Raw genomic sequence first — 16493 nt, 5'->3', positions numbered from 1 at the left:
ATTTAATGATATGCATTATAAGAGAGAAAATAGTGTTTTGGATTATGTTACTGCTGCTTACGGTTTTTCTATCCAGGTACTTAAATGGCTTCCATCACCATACGTAGCTGAGCAGGTATATGAGTATAGAAATACATAATCTTGATTCAGGTTCAAATATTTGTTTTCTTCACTTGCTTGCTGAATATGTGCATGCTTCTGTAGGGCAGAATACCATTCTGTATAGACACTTAGTGATCCTCAGTCATTTCTGCCACTAGGTCTACTAAAACTACTAACAAATGTGGTGAATGGGTAGATTGCATACTAAGTGGTAAAGGGTAGGTCCACACTGCAACGAAGAACCCATGGCTGGCCCGTGCCAGCTGACTCAGGTTCACGGGGCTGTTTCATTGCAGTGTAGGCTTCCAAGGCTTGGGCTGCAGCCCGGGCTCTAGGACTCTCCCACCTGCTAGGGTCCTCAAACCTGAGCTCCAGCCTGAGCTCAGATGTCTACACAGCAAAGAAACAGCCCTGTAATCCAAGCCCCACGAGCCCGAATCAACTGGCAGGGCCAGCCTCGAATGTCTAGTTGCTGTGTAGACCCACCCCTTGTGCACACAGAACTTTATAGCAGGTAGAATGTGCCTTACAAAGAATGGAATCCCTTGCGCTGGGGAGCTTTTAGTCTAAAATAATGAGTATTTTAGACTAAAATTCAAATCATAACGAACAGTGGTGGTTGATCATTACAGCTGGAAAGCTTTGCAGAAAAAATGCATTTCCAGGAATGTTTTGAAGTGGGAAAGAAGAGTGCTTAGGGACATACGTTAGTTGGCACGCAGTTCCAAGTGAAAGGAACAGCATGTAAGAAGGCGGAGAGACAAAGGAGTAGCCAGTGGCTGGAAAGTAGGCAGCTGGAAGGGGGAGTGTAACAGCTCATCAAGGAAGTGATGTTGGCAGGAAAGGAGTTGTGAAACACGTGATTGCTTTTCCCCCTATTAAGGCACTATCTCTGCTAAAATATAATAAATGAGGGACCTAGTTACAATAGTGAAAGTAATACTGTAGACAGGACTGAAATCCATACATGGGCTAACACTTTAGCAATCCAGATTTCCTGCATAGTGGTACGTGCCAACTTTTCGTCCTTGTCAGGGGAGAGCCATGTCATACACAGGCTCCCTGGCTGCTTTTTTTTTATATATATATAAAGATTATAGTGTGGATGGTGCTCTAAAGAGATGGGCAGAGTGACAAAAAAGATACTGTTTGAATTGGCATTTTGGATGGGCTGGAAGGAGGAGAGGAAGATAAGGGGAGGCATGAAAATAGGAAGTTTTAGTAGTTGAGGTGGGAAATAATTTGTCCATACTCTGGTTCTAGCCATGAGAGGAGAGTCCGTCTCATAGACATTAAGGTCAGATGGTACCACGTAATCATCTAGTCTGGCCTCCTGCACATCGCAGGCCCCGGAACCTCACCCACCCACTCCTGTAATAGACCCCTAGCCTCTGGCTGAGTTACTGAAGTCCTCAAATCATGGTTTAAAGACTTCAAGTTACGGAGAATCCACCATTTACACTAGTTTAAACTCGCAAATGACCCATGCACCATGCTGTAGAAGAAGGCAAAAAACCCTCAGGATCTCTGCCAGTCTGACCCAGGGGATAATTCTTTCCCCACCTCAAATATGGCTATCAGTTAAACCCTGAGCATGTGGGTAAGACCCACCAGGCAGATGCCTGGGAAAGAATTCTCTGTAGTAACTCAGAGCCCTCCCCTTCTAGTGTCCCATTGTCACCAGCTGGGGATTTTTGCTAGTGGCAGTCGCCAATGGGCCACATGCCATTGTAGGCTATCCCATCATACCATTTCCTCCATAAACTTGCCAAACTCAGTTTTGAAGCCAGTTAGGTTTTTTGCCCCCACTGCTCCCCTTGGAAGGCTGTTCTGGAACTGTCTTTGGTTGTAAGATAAAATAAAAGGCCTGAATGCAATGGGGATGGAAAGGAGGCATCAGAAGTTAACTGCAGTTTGACTAGTCGGTGGTCACAAGAAGGATACGTGTTAGTAACATTGGTGTGATGGAAAGAGTTTTGAGTGGGAAGCAACTCAGTTTGGGGTATGTTGCAGTTGAATTAACAAGAAGACATCAGAGTTGGAGATGTGAGACAAGACAGAGGATGATAAATTGGTGGATAAATCCTTAAGAGTAAGAGGAGCATGTTTGCAAATATCAGTAGTGCTCAGAGAAAATAGGCTTTTTAAATTTTAAACAATTCTCATAAGTCTCAACTGTGTGGTGCTTTTGATTATTGTATGTGGGCTCAAACTAGAACTTGAAGGATCAGCACAATACCACCCTGAGGCCTTGCTGTTCATACTTTGTTTTTGTATGTACAATATTTTGCTTTTTCAAAAAGATATATTCTCCTATATGTGTGTCACTTATAGTTTCTGAATTGAATTTGGAGTTCCTTGTCTTTGAGAGAAGAGCAAATTACAAGCAAAGTACTCTTGGCATTTAATTCCCTGCCCTCCTTCTATTCATTCTTTTCTGGATGCAACAAAGGTACAACCTCCTGCCAGATTACGTGAGTCCTTAGGGCAAGTGAGGCTGCCATGACATTCAGTCATGCATTATAAGACATTAAGTAAACTATTAATGAATGTCTTCCAACACTGTTCCTTTTAAGGTTCATTTAACTAATTAAATATCAGGGCAGCCTCAGCATGTGCCTGGTTATCTTCCTGTCTGTATATAGTTTTCCAACTTTGCCAATATAGTTTTTTTTAAAAAGCCTTTGGTCAATTCCGATAGAGAAAATTTTCCTCAACAGAAGGCCTGAGTGGTGTGGCTCGGGTTAAACTGGGCCACTGCCGCTTGAAAAATGTAGCCCTTAAATTCCTTAGTTTTGAAGACCAAGGAAATAGAAAGATGATACACTGTACTTAAAATAACTCGTTACCAAATGCTGTCTTTTGATTTCTTATAGATCCTAATTATCTCATGGCTAATGAACGCATGAACCTGATGAATATGGCTAAACTGAGTATAAAGGGATTGATTGAATCAGCACTTAATCTGGGCAGAACACTGGACTCTGACTATGCACCTCTTCAGCAGTTCTTCGTAGTGATGGAACACTGCCTTAAACATGGCTTGAAAGGTAAGAATGTTACTGTAAATGCCTACCTGACTTCTCTGTGTTGTGTATAGGGGATATGAATGCCAAGGATAGTAGTTTTCAAAATCTAACTTTTTAATTTTACCTTCCAAATCAGACTAAATAAAAGACAGATACTATATTGCTACATTTTTCTTAAGCAATGCTCTTAAAATAATGTACCAGTTTTATAGGTAAATAATTCCCTTTGGAATTATGCATTGCATCCTATGTGATAAATTAATCAGTCATGATTGATGATGTTATGATGAATGCCAGAGGCATTCGTTCCCATCAGCTATTTATTCTAGTAGTAATAATGAAAAAATTGATCCTTAAGAAGCATAAGGACTGATGTCCTACAAAGACATGGTGTAAATGAAAGTGACTTCAGAATGTCCTGTGTTATGGAGTTTTGGTGTGTGTATAGAGTCCTTGTAGTACATAAAATAAAATGGACTGCTGCTCTAGCATACTTCTGCTTTCAAGTTAGAAACAGAAACAAACTAGTTAGGGTTTTAAAAATAACCATCCAAAAGTAACCTGAGTATAAAGCAACACAGAGTGTTGTCTACCCAACTCTGCAGAAAGACTGCTTCCTTGAATCGAGTGCTGTCCTTAGCTTTGGCATTAACAAATTTTGGATCAGTTTCACTGCTGCTGCTCAGAATCCTATGAATAGTTGTGAAATTGCCAGCCAAATTAATTTCACAACTTGTTGCTGCTTGAGAAAGCTATGAGCAAGGGTGGAGGCAGGTGTTGGGGAGAAGATATGGGAGGGGTAGAGCAGTGAGGACCCTACCCTTGTGAAGGAGTGTTGGAGGCTGAACAAGAGAGTAAAGAGACACAGTTTCCAGTAGCTAGAAGGGATGAAGTTGTTACTTACTAGCATGATGCTGACCTGACAGGTGATGCCACCCCACACCCAGAAGAAAGGCCCATGACAACATCCTGGTAGAAATTCTAGCCCAGCAGCTGCTGTTGGTGAAGAGGCTAGAGTGCTCACCTGTATGTTGTTCTGGCTTTCGCAGGTGGGCCCCTAGGTACCATATTTGGTACCTGCCTTTGCTTAGGAAGTGTCTGTTTCAAGCCCTGAGCAATTGCAGTGTCCTCATACTTACTGATACCAATATCTCCTGTGCCTGAAAACATAAAAAGTAATCAGTCACACTGGGCAAGTAGTAAGTATAATTTTCTGGTTCTGAATCTATCCCTGAACCCAGCTGTTTACAGGAAGTTAAATATAAATTTCAGGAGAGCATTGTCAGTAATAATTCTGAAACCAGAACTTTCTAGAGGTCTGGACTGGAGCACGCTCCTGTAGCAGATTGTGGCATGACTGGCACACCTGCCTCAGTTCTCCCCCGCTCCTCCCCCCCCCCCCATAGAAATAGTCTACGGAGTCCTCCCAAGTATAAAGATAGTCCTTGTATAGTTAATTTATTACAGAAGTTCCATGAACATAAATCATAACCAAGGTCCCACAACCATAGTCCATTCAATATACAGCTCCAGCGTCCTTCACCAAGCCTCGGCTCTCCAGCACAGCCCTTCCAGCTGGTGTGCAGCCCTGCTCTTCCCGGTGGGAACCCTCACAGCCTCTGTGCTGGGACCATCTCTTACTCCCCCAGCCCTGTCATGGTTCCTCTGGGTCCAGGTCTCTGGCCCTGGAGGTGTCAGCGGATAAGCTGCACAGCCCTTCCAGCTGACGTGCAACCCTGCCATCAGCCCTCTCCAGCTTAGAGCCAGCAGGCAACTCCCTCTGCTGCTTGCTCCTGCCTTCAGCCTCTTCCAATTCTGGCTTGAGGACACCAGCCAGCAAACCCCTCTTGCTGCTCTCCCACCTTCAGCCTTCTCCCAGATCCCAAACATACAGGCTCTCTTCCCAGGGAGGGCCTTCAGAAAGCTTTCTGCTCTCTGCAGCTTTCCTGAGAGACCCTCTTCTGAATGAGTCTCACCAGGGTTTCCCTGACCTTACAGCCCCCAGGTGTCACCTTGCCCTCTTAATTTGCCAAATGCAGCCCCTGCGCTAGCATAGGAGAGCTGGCCCTGCTTCATTTACTGGGCCAGACACCCTGGGTCAGTCTCACTTCTGCTTTTAGTTCCACTTAGAACAAATTTGAGAATGTATTTAAGACAGTACAGATGCAAGAGAAACTAATCGTCTATTTATATTTCTTGTTCTAGCCAAGAAGACTTTTCTGGGACAAAATAAGTCATTTTGGGGACCTCTGGAGCTGGTAGAGAAGCTTGTTCCTGAAGCTGGAGAGATCACAGCAAGTGTTAAAGATCTGCCGGGGCTTAAGTAAGTGAAATCCTGGGTATGTCTACACTACTTCAGTAAAACACTCGCGGCTGGCCCATGTCAGCTGGCTCTGGCTCACAGGGCTCAGGCTGCGGGGCTAATGCTATCCAAAATTGCATTTACCGCACCTCCCCTCCCCCACAGCATTGCATTGTTGACTCAGTACTGTAGGGTTTAATTGTAAGTAAGAGATAAAAGTGAAAGCAATTAATAGGTCTTTTTCTGCAGCTTCTAACCAAAACAGGCAAAGGAATTAGTGATGGTGAGGATGTTTTCTCTTCATAAAAGAGCAACGGGGCTTCCTGAACAACTGAACGCTTAGTACTGGCAATAAATAAATGATGAAATCTGGAGGGACCAAAAACAGGCCTTACTGAGTCTTTCACTCTAGCTCAAGAAAAGTGGCATTAAAGAGGGAGGGATTGAAAAAAGAGGGAGAACATTAGATAAGAATTTTCTGTGATACCTTGAAACACTGGAGATACAAAGGTTGATTGACTTTTTAAAATCCTTTTCTTTTAATTTAAATAAAAGGAAGACTTGGTAGTGACCAAAAAGGCAAACAAGATGTTAGATTGCATTAGGGAGACAAAATAGTTCTGGAAATAAAGTACCTTTCTATTATATAGCAACCTGAGATCCTGTGTTCAGTTTTGCTTCCCCTTTTGAAAAAGAATATAGCAGAAATAGGAAATAACTACAGAAGTGCAACAAAAATGAACAGAGGCATAGGAGAACTGCCCCATGAGGAGGGACTAAGTATTAAGACCGCTTAGTTCAGAGAGGAGATGAATAGGCAACGTGACAGAGATACATAAAATAACAAATCATACAAAGTGTCTCCTGTATTCATAACTGAAGCTCTAATCCTGAAAGTTGTTCCATGTAGCTAGAGCCTCATGCTCCCTGATTTCACTGGAGTTCTATACAGAGTCTGCCTGCATGGTACAGCTTGTAGGATCAGGGTGCATTATTTACTCTTTCCTTTTATAAAAGAACAAGGGGATAAACAATAAAATTAATAGGCAACAAAATTAAAACAGATTAACCAACAAACTCCAACCTTTGTACACATGTAAACTGATGGCACAAAATGTTACAAAGGCCCAGAGCACTGTAGCATTAAAAAAGAAAACATACAAGGATAACAAAAATATCTTAGGTTACACTATCTGGAATAAGAAAATTAAGTCCTCCACATGCTTCATGATACAAGCCAGTTGACTAAGTGCTGGGAGGTGAAAAATAATTTCCCTCTAATCATGCTACTGTTTATATGGGGGATTTACACCTTCCTTTGAAGCATTGGCCACTGGCTGCTCTGCAGCATATCAGACTAGGTGAGCCATTGCTCTGATCCAGCATGTCAGTTTCTACATTTCTAAAACGGTGTACGTTCCACTTGCTGGCCAAAATGGGCGAAGGAGGAAAGTGTGAAAGATTAACTATCTGAACCATAAAACATTCTTGTTTGATATGTTCAGAACTTCACCTAGCATTGAGAGATCCATATTTAATCAGTACTCCAACTCCCCTGTTTAGCTCTTCAACAGGCTGAGGATTGGCTACCTGAGAGAGATTTGGGCACCCACACTGTGTTAAAGTCCAGAATGAATGTGGCTGAATTGTTCTATTAACTTGCCTAGTATAACAATTGCGTTTGACATGTTTCTATATCCATGCCCCATTGCTTGATTTCTCCAAATGTTTCCCATAATCTTTGTCTAGATAAGTACTGCTAGCTCTCTGCAGAAACAGCATCCAAGAGGAGTAAAAAGGGAAGATGGGAAATAGAAGAAAAAGATAAATGATTGCATGGATAAACACTGTATGTGAACACTTGCAGTTTCATACCCAAATTTCCACCTACAGTAATTGCTGAAAGCTGCACCTTTGAGATAATGTGTAGATTGCAGAGATTTCAAGCAGAGTAAGACATTCAAGCTCTGGGTGAATATATGCGTTATAATATGTGAGTAATTTCTTTGTTTTGGTTCTGGGCTTTGGTAGGACGCCTGCGGGTAGAGGAAGAGCCTGGCTTCGCCTGGCCTTAATGCAGAAGAAGCTTTCAGAATACATGAAAGCTTTGATTAACAGAAAGGATCTTCTCAGGTGAGCAATTCTTTCTCTCTTGAATCTGAGATTTTTGTTTCATTCTCTGTCCTCAAGTGATGTAGGTCCATTGCACTCAAAGGACATTTTATAATGCTTTTTTATTACTCTGCAACACTGGAGTATCAGTTGTACTTGTACTTCTGATTTGGGACAGTGGCACTGGTGAAATCTAGAGCTTGTTTTGAGGGATGGGGAACTGTTCAGCTTTCTGCTTGCAATGTAAAAGCCATTGTCTTCCACTGTTTATAACAGCATGCAAAAGATCCAGACATTTCATTTATTATAGAGGTGCTGTAATACAGGTAACTGGAGTAAGGGGTCTGTATTGTGGGGAGGCAGTGTTGTTCAGTGGATAGGGCACAGGGCTTTTGGCAAGTCACTTCACTTCTCTGTACCTCCGTTTCCCCATCCATAAAGTGGAAATTGTCACAGGGTGCGCCACTCACTGCTCATCTGGCGCCACCTCCTGGTCCCTCTGGGGATTAGCTCTTGAGGTCATTCCCCCTTCTGTGGTTTGCATGCCATCGCTCCATCCATCTCTGGTCTGCAGGTCCTCTCTCTCTCTTCAGGAACCTCAGTGTTGTCCTCTTCTTGACTCAGCCCTCCATCTAGGTCACTCAGCATTTCCCCCCACCATTCTGGGGTACAGTCCTGCAATTCTCTGTCACTCTCACAGTGACCCAGGCAGTCTTCCCATTCATTGCCTCTCTAGTGCCACTTCCAACAGCGGCGGGTAGGACACCCAGGCCCACCCTCTACTCCAGCTTCCAGCCAGGGAACCCTACAACATGCAGCCAAAATCTGCTCAGTCCCCAACCTTGCTGTGTACTCCCTGGGATGCTTCCTACTAGTGTGCCTCACCCTTCCTTCTCCCAGGGTCTGCCAGTTTCACACTCCCTCCTCTCAGGGAGCAATGCTGGCTATACACCTCTGCAGCCTCCAAACACTCCTCCCTCTTCCCAGGGAGTGACTGCCCTTTCCCAGCAGCCCAGCCTCATCTGTTGCCAGCTTCCTGACTTTGTAGGCCCTGCCTCTTCCTTCCCAGCTGAGCCTGTTTACAATCCATCCCTGCTCCCTGGTTCTTCCTCCAGGTGCAGGCTGTGGAGTTATTAGGCCTACGTGGTCACCCCATCACAGCAATAATGATACTCTGTAAAGTGCTGTGAGATCTATGGATGAAAAGTGCTAAGTAGTATTGCATAATTGCATGCCTATTTTTCTTTGTTATGAGGTTTTAGTGTTTTTGGCTTTATGACTATTCATTTTTTAATTCCTTCAGTTATCTTGAGCGGGGGTGGAGAAGCTTGAAATTACCACTAGGGAAATGTAGGGTGGTCTATTGTCAGAGCGGAGGTTTATAACAGAGAAAAATTAGGATATGCAACTTTTTTAAAGTTTAATATTAGCTTAGCATTCATGACTCTTTTGCTTTTAATTTGAAAAATAAATGAGTGATATATTACATCAGTCAAAGCTGGAAACCCGAGACCTGTCTGCAGTAACTTACCATGTGCAGGACATGCCTATAGAGCTATCAAGCCTCCCTTATGTTGGGCCTTTGTCTCACATTCATGGCTTAGCAAGTTGAGAGATCCTCCTTTCTAGAGCTCTCTCAGGTCAGAGCAGCAGTATGTTGATAGAGCCATGTACAGCTGATGTATAGACTGTCCGCTAGCGGCTGGCCGTCTAACCAGGTACGAGGGGAGGGTGTTAACACTTTATTGTTGTCTTATAAGATCACAGGGCAGGAGTGTAGTGGGTAATAGAGCTCATGCCAATTTATCTGTAAGTGTCTCTTCAAACTCCAACTTGTTTTTTTAAAGATTTTAGTCATGTAACACTTACTGTCTGTTTTGGTGCATCTTGCAGTGAATTTTACGAGCCTAATGCTCTCATAATGGAAGAGGAAGGTCACATAATTGCTGGCCTCCTAGTAGGGTTGAATGTCATTGATGCAAACTTCTGCATGAAAGGAGAAGACTTGGATTCACAGGTATTGGATATTATTAATCATCATAATATCTAGCTGTAATAAGTGTTTCTGGGATGAATTGCACTCACCAAAATTATGCTGGTTTTTGATTGTATAGTTTTAGATTATACCAATTAGTTAAACAAAGGGAATACTGTAAGTATTTGCTTCTGGGATTGTATTGGCTCCAAACGGTAACACTGAGTTTTGCAGGATAAAAAGTGTGTGTGTCTTATTTGCTGGTTTTTTTTTTCCCCCTACTGGTTCCTCCTACTTAATATTTGCCATTGGAGGTGAACCTTTTGTACTTGGTTTCTACATTTAGATGTAACATCTTTTTTACATAGAAGTGCTGACAGAACACTTTCCGTGGCTACCTACTGTCAGGGGCGGCTCTACGAATTCCGCCGCCCCAAGCAGGGCGGCGCGCTGCGCCGTTCGCGCTGCCCGCGCTGCCGGGTGCCGGTCCCGCGCCTCCACGGGACCTCCTGCAGACGTGCCGCTGGTCCCGCGCCTACGGTGGAGCTTAGGGCTGCGGAAGGTCCGCTGGACCCGCCTGCCGCCCTCCCGTTAGAATGCCGCCCCGCGCGCGCATGGCGCGCTGGGGTCTGGAGCCGGCCCTGCCTACTGTGCAGCAATGATCTGTCTCTACGCTGGCGGAGTGCTACTGCCTCTGTTCCCTTTGTTCATTTTTTTTTTTTTAATGACCAGCCTGAGAGACCATCCCTTCTGTTTCTCTTTGCTGCTGGTCCTCATTATGATCTGCATACAGGCCGCAAACAGCAGAGTGAAACTTACTACATGGCAAAGGAGGAGGAAGTGAAAACTGAGAAATGAAGCTGGAGAAGAGAACTGAAAAGAAGGGGTAATGCTGCTCTGACTGGGGTCAGGAGTATTAGTTTTTCGAAAAGCGTATGTCAGGAAATCGTTTATAGCTGTTAACAGAAGGGAAGTAAGTTAACATGCATGTCTGATTCGGCTTACGTAGCTGGTGTGTATAGGAGTGTGTTGATCAAGATCTGCTGTCCTTCCCTCCTTCCAGTACTCCACTTACATTACAAAGGGTAGCAACTTGACCTTCTGCTTGAGCTCATCCTTGTTTTGATCAGTTCTGGGTAGATTGTTGGTATAATGGATTTATTGAGCTTATAAACACACCAGTGACACTGAAATTGTGTAGCTAAAAAGAGTAATATTTAGGAAGAGTTATACAGCCATATGTAAAATACTAAAATCTTCCTTTGTAGGTTGGAGTTATTGATTTTTCAATGTACTTGAAGGACACCAACAGCAGTAAGGGCAATGAAGGGTAAGTACAAAGGGAAACTTGTCCCTTTTTTTTTTTTTCCCAGGAGGGGGGTTAATTTGGTTTTTGAGTAGTATTACAAGTTGCCCCATAATCCTGTAGTTTTAATTAAAACCCTGCAGTCATGCTGAATTCCATTTTTGTTCTAATTGTAGTTCTGGGATGGAATTCAGAAAGCTAACAAAGGAAAGAACAGGAAAGTATCCCGAATCTCAGGGTCCAGGGGTTGCTTTTATTGACCTAACCAGCAATTAAATCGGAGCACATTTTACAAAGCAAAAAGGCACAGCAATCAAACTTGTGGTGGGCCATTTTCTAGAGCTCTTTCAGTTTAAGAGCTGCGTGGTTTGGGATTTTTTTTCCAAACAATTACATTACCAGTAAAAGTGTCTTCAATCTCTAGCATCATAGGGGGGGATATATAAGAAATCCCCCACTGCGTAAATGAACCAGAATGTACTTATCGGATTAGTTTGAGTTCTTGTACCTGCATATATGCAAGTAGATGTATAACACTGTATAGGAACAGGAGATGGAAAAATACAGGACTATATAATACATACAAATATGACTTGCTGTACTTCTGAAATCCATTAACTCCTCTTCTTCATTGATCAGAAGTTCTATCATTTTCCATTCATTTGGTGTTACCTTGGTTCATCAGAGTGAAGTAGTTTACACTTTCCTCTTGTATTTGTCATTTTTGAAAATTAATTTGTTTTTATTTAACTTTTCATGCTGGAAATGCATGAAACAAAGTCTGGTTTCAGCTTTTGTTGAATGGATCATAGGGGGATGACTTTGTTTTGTTAAGCTTGAAGGCAGTACACAGAACAATACTGGTACTTGTTTATTTGTATTTTCTCTTGCTAATCAAAATGTCTTCCTTGATTGGGCATTCAGTTGTGCACATTATACAAACTTTGTCCTGCTAAAGGTTGTACTGACTTGTCCGAAGTCAAGGGCTGTAACTAATTTATATAAAGGCACAGATTACAACTGCTCTCATCTTTCAATATATGTATGTCACATGGAGGAATTCACACTCAGTCCTGTAGACTCCATCGCAATCCAAATAGCCTTCTTCTCAGGTACAGATAGTTCTTAGATAGCAATGTTGTCTGCACTGACCTGTCTACTCTGAGAACTTTAAAGATGAATATCCTTGACTAGAATCTGAAGTTGAGAGATGGGAGCAAAGATAAATGTTTTCTCTTTCTCCTCTCCCCTTCATCTGCTGAATGATTCCACTCTATATTCTTCTTTTGGCCCCATATAAGCATTTTGAAGTGACAGCATGCCTGTTACCTCTGCCTCAGACAGCCCCATTCATCATGGAACCACTTTAGGCTCCATGCTAGGAATCCCTCCCACTTCAGCGACAACCGAAACAGGTCAAGATGGAGGGGACATTCTTGGTAGGGAAGGTTGGATGAGGTAGAACTAGCTCTCCCTGGTAGTCCTGGCCTTTCTTCCCAATGGTAACAGACCTTCCTTTCTGTAAAGAACAATTGCCTCCTTAGAGGCCTCAGGAAACACCACAGAACTGACCAGTATCTGAAGGATTAAAGATGAGCTGGCTATGGCCTGAGCTTTAGCCATTCCTATAGTCCCATGAGACAATCGTTGCTTGTAGGTTGGCAGAGAACTGTATATCAGGAAGCACTGACTAGTCACTGTGTCTGTTTTTCAGAGATGGTCAGATAACTGCTATTCTGGACCAGAAAAATTATGTAGAAGAACTCAATAGACACTTAAGGTAATAAGTTCTTTTCTCTTATGGTATGATCTAAAAGACATAGAATGGTTGTTATATTTATTTTTCAAGTAACCAGTAGCTTTTTCTCTTTAATTTGACAGTGCCACTGTAAACAATCTGCAGGCAAAGGTGGATGCTTTAGAAAAATCCAACACTAAACTTACTGAAGAGGTAGGTGTAACAGAAAAGGGGTGCATCTTCATTGCCCTGTGAAATCCTGAATTAAGGCAGAAGCAATACCTGATTCCTGAATTAAGTTATAATGACTGATGTCTGTTAAAGGTGAACTGGAAAGTTGAAATGAAAACTGAGTTAAGCACAGGGTTGTGTTGTTTGTTGCCACTAACTAGGCATGAAGGACCCTCCACAAAAGAATGCTTTTTTTTAAATTAACTATTAAAAAAAAACTTTTCTCCTCTCTGAAATCTTATTGATACTTTCCGCTTATTGGAAGGCATCAGAATGTGTCCCAGAATGGATTGTATGAGACATCTTGGCTTGCCACCACACAACATTTTGATTAAAAACAAAACAGAATGATACAAAATTATCGTGGTACACATTAAATGGATTAAAAGCTGACTAACTGATAGGTCTCAAAATGTAATTGTAAATGGAGAATCCTCAAGCAGGTGTGTTTCTAGTGGGGTCTCGCATGGATCAGTTGCAGGCCTTTCGCTATTTAGCCTTTTTTTTTTTTAATGATCTGGAAAATAAATCATAAAATCATTACTGGTAAAGTTTGCAGATGACCCAAAAATTGGGGGAGTAGTAGATAATGAAGAGGACAGGTCACTGATAAAGAGTGATCTGAATCACTTGGTAAGCTGGGCGCAAGCAAACAAAGTGTTTTAATGTGGTCAAATACAAAAGTATATATCTAGGAACAAAGAACGTAGACCATGCTTACAGGACAGAGGACTCTATTTTTGGAAGCAGAACCTCTGAACAAGATGTGAGAGTCATAGTGGATAATCTGATGAACATGAGCTACCAGTGTGACACTGTGGCCAAAAGCTTATATGATCCTTGCATGTGTAAACGGGAATCTCAAGTAGGAGTAGAGAGGCTATTTTACTCCTCTGAATTTGCACTGGTGCAACTGCTGCTGGAATAAAATATCCAGTACCGGTGTTCACAATTAAAGAATGTTGTTCAGTGAGTGAGAGTTCAAAGAAGGAGCCACAAGAATGATTAAAGGATTAGAAAACATGACTTAGATTGAGGAACTCAAGTCTATCACCATATTTAGCTTAATGAAGTGAAGGTTAAGGAGTGACTTGATCATAGTCTGTCAGTACCTAGGTGAAGTACAAATTGTGGATGATGGGCTCTTCAGTCTAACAAACAAAAAGGTTTGATAAGATCCAACGGTTGGAAGTCAAAACTAGACCCATCCAGACTGGAAATAAGGTATACATTTTAAAAAGTGAAGGTAATTTAGTCACTGGATCAATTTATCAAAGATTGTGGTAGATTTTCCATCACTAGCAACTTTTAAATCAAGATTGGATCTTTTTCTGAAAGATTCTCTCTTGTTCAAACAGGAATTATTTGGGGAAAGTTCTATGGCCTGTGTTATACAGGAGGTCAGTCTAGGTGCTCTCAATGGTCCATTCTGGCCTTGGAACCTGTGAATCTATGAAAATCTTCAGTGAACTGGGAATTTATGAAGAAATTTTCAGAGGATGTTTGTTTAAAAATGTATTTCTTTGGTAAATATCTGCTTCTGTATCGGCTTTTCCTTGGTGTTGTCATAGTGTACGTTGAAATGTAAAGATGACTTTTTCCTGTATCTGCTCAAAATTTGCTGAATATAAATAAAAATGTCACTCTGCAGAAAACCCCCACAGACTGGTCACTTACGTCAGTCAATACACAAATCTAGATATAACTTTTTTTTCTTTTCCATTTTTGCTTTGTAGTTCACCTTAAAGCCAGAAATGCATTCTAATCTTTCCCATTCTGTGACAGGCCTCCTGTATGACTTTGGACAAGTCAGTTAATCTCTTTGCCTCAGTTTCCCATGTAAAATGGGGAATAATGAGTTTGAACTCTTGTCTCTTTTGTCTGTTTAGATTAGGTGCTCTTTGGGATGTAGACTCTTAGCACAAGAGGGGGTCTGATATTAATTAGGATCTCTAGGTGCTATGATAATAAAGATGAAAATATCTCTGGAAAAGGACCGTAATGGCCTTACATTTTTCATGTTTTGCTCACTCCAGATAGCTTTATATATCTGGTTAGTGAACAGTTCCAAAGATACATATTCAGATGGTCCTGTTACAAAAGTTTTGCAGTCTCTCCTCTGGCATCCAATTTCACTAGTGGATCTGACTGTATCTACTCACGTGGGTAAGGAAGAAAAGTTTTGTTATATTGTGCAATTAAAAATTGAGTACTTTAAAAGGCAGCCTGATTATGCTGCTGTTTTTAGTTATACTGTAATAAATGGCCTTTTGTTTAAAGCCTGCAAAATTCATATGCTGTGCTAAGCAAACATATTCATGTCTCCTACCAAATTGATTGCAGTACTTATCAAAGTATTTGTTGATAAACAGTTTTTCTGGTCGCTCAGTGGAGTTTCCATACTGGTTAAAGTAATAACTGACATTGTAATAACTCTGCCCACCAAAACTATTTGCGGCACGTAGCTAACTAATTGTGTTGCATGTCATATCAATTCATGCATTTTGCATGAATTGTACAAAAGAATTATGGTCCTGTCAGGATCTTTTTTATCCAGTTTTGTCACATAATGAAACCACTCAACCAACATCTTGCCATGTCATTGAGCTTTTGTTGAGTGGAGGAGGTTACATAAGTTATGATTTACAAAGTAATTCGCTATGTGGAAAAGCTTTTCCAAGTTACTTTGGTTTGCTTCTGTATTAAAATAAGTAATCTGTTGGCCATGGATGTCTTTCTCCCAGGAATTCGAGCATGGAGTAGGACAAAGAACCACTGCCCCAAATAGGCCTGTTAAGATTCTCATATCGCACCCATCACTGTCTTAGCTGAGTGCCTGAGCACGTTGGTATCCAAGTAGTGTAAATAGCTGTCCAACCAGCCAAGTGAAACATCTGCGTCTAAGTTACAAGTCTCTGGTTTTGTTTACAGCTTGCAGTTGCAAACAACAGGATTATAACACTGCAAGAAGAGATGGAACGAGTTAAAGAAGAAAGTTCTTACCTCTTGGAAAGTAATCGTAAGGTCAGTGTGTGTTATGAATCTATTTTTTTTAAAGTGGGACTCACACTTACTTGTGCCATTGGCATGCTCATTACTCAAGCCCATCTTTTTTTCTACAATCAAGGGGAACTCCATAGAACTGTTTCAAAGATTTTACTTAACCAGATAAAAGATATTGGTATCCACTACAGAATCTATTTCTACTTTTTGAAATTATAAAGATATTTCATCAGATTTTATAAATTGTTCATACTTAGAATCCTATTATATACATCCTGCAGATGGCTAGACTGATTATACATAATTGCATTAAATAACGCGTGTTGGCGGAGGGCAATAGTAATGTCACAAGGATGTTACTTCTGTATTAACTTAATGAAGACTGTCGACGTTTGAAAACGGCAGAAGCAAATCAACAAATATGAGGATTCTGATAGTTTGATTGCCATCTGATTTGTTCTCTGTTAACTCTAGGTAACTAAGCAAGACAGAACTGCAGATGGACTTGCACTGAGTGAAGCACGGAAACAGTTAAAGGAGGAGACTCAGCTACGGCTGGTAAGCTTGGTCTAAACTCAGAATTCGGTAAAGTATTATGTTTTATATAGTCATTCATTGTCTAACAATTAGCTTTTGCAAAGGGTACGCGTTATGGTCCAAGATGCAAGTAAGGGTGATAGTATTCCAAAATACCT

General features: G+C 41.6%; 1 protein-coding gene across 5 annotated transcripts in view; it reads left to right on the top strand.

Moving 5' to 3' along the window:
* The window catches only part of RUFY3 (RUN and FYVE domain containing 3), an 82332-nt gene that overhangs the window by 43264 nt on the left and 22575 nt on the right, over positions 1 to 16493 (top strand). For all 5 annotated transcript variants that reach the window (XM_045017533.1, XM_045017531.1, XM_045017532.1 and 2 more), the window contains exons 2-10: positions 2979 to 3152; positions 5337 to 5454; positions 7465 to 7566; positions 9439 to 9562; positions 10789 to 10850; positions 12541 to 12606; positions 12708 to 12777; positions 15727 to 15819; positions 16273 to 16356. In XM_045017533.1, the coding sequence (XP_044873468.1) occupies positions 2979 to 3152; positions 5337 to 5454; positions 7465 to 7566; positions 9439 to 9562; positions 10789 to 10850; positions 12541 to 12606; positions 12708 to 12777; positions 15727 to 15819; positions 16273 to 16356 (893 nt within the window). The remainder of the gene's footprint in view (positions 1 to 2978; positions 3153 to 5336; positions 5455 to 7464; positions 7567 to 9438; positions 9563 to 10788; positions 10851 to 12540; positions 12607 to 12707; positions 12778 to 15726; positions 15820 to 16272; positions 16357 to 16493) is intronic.

Source organism: Mauremys mutica, chromosome 5, assembly GCF_020497125.1.
Source record: "Mauremys mutica isolate MM-2020 ecotype Southern chromosome 5, ASM2049712v1, whole genome shotgun sequence".
NCBI classification, from domain to species: domain Eukaryota; kingdom Metazoa; phylum Chordata; order Testudines; family Geoemydidae; genus Mauremys; species Mauremys mutica.
This window is presented reverse-complemented; position numbering and strand designations above follow the sequence as displayed.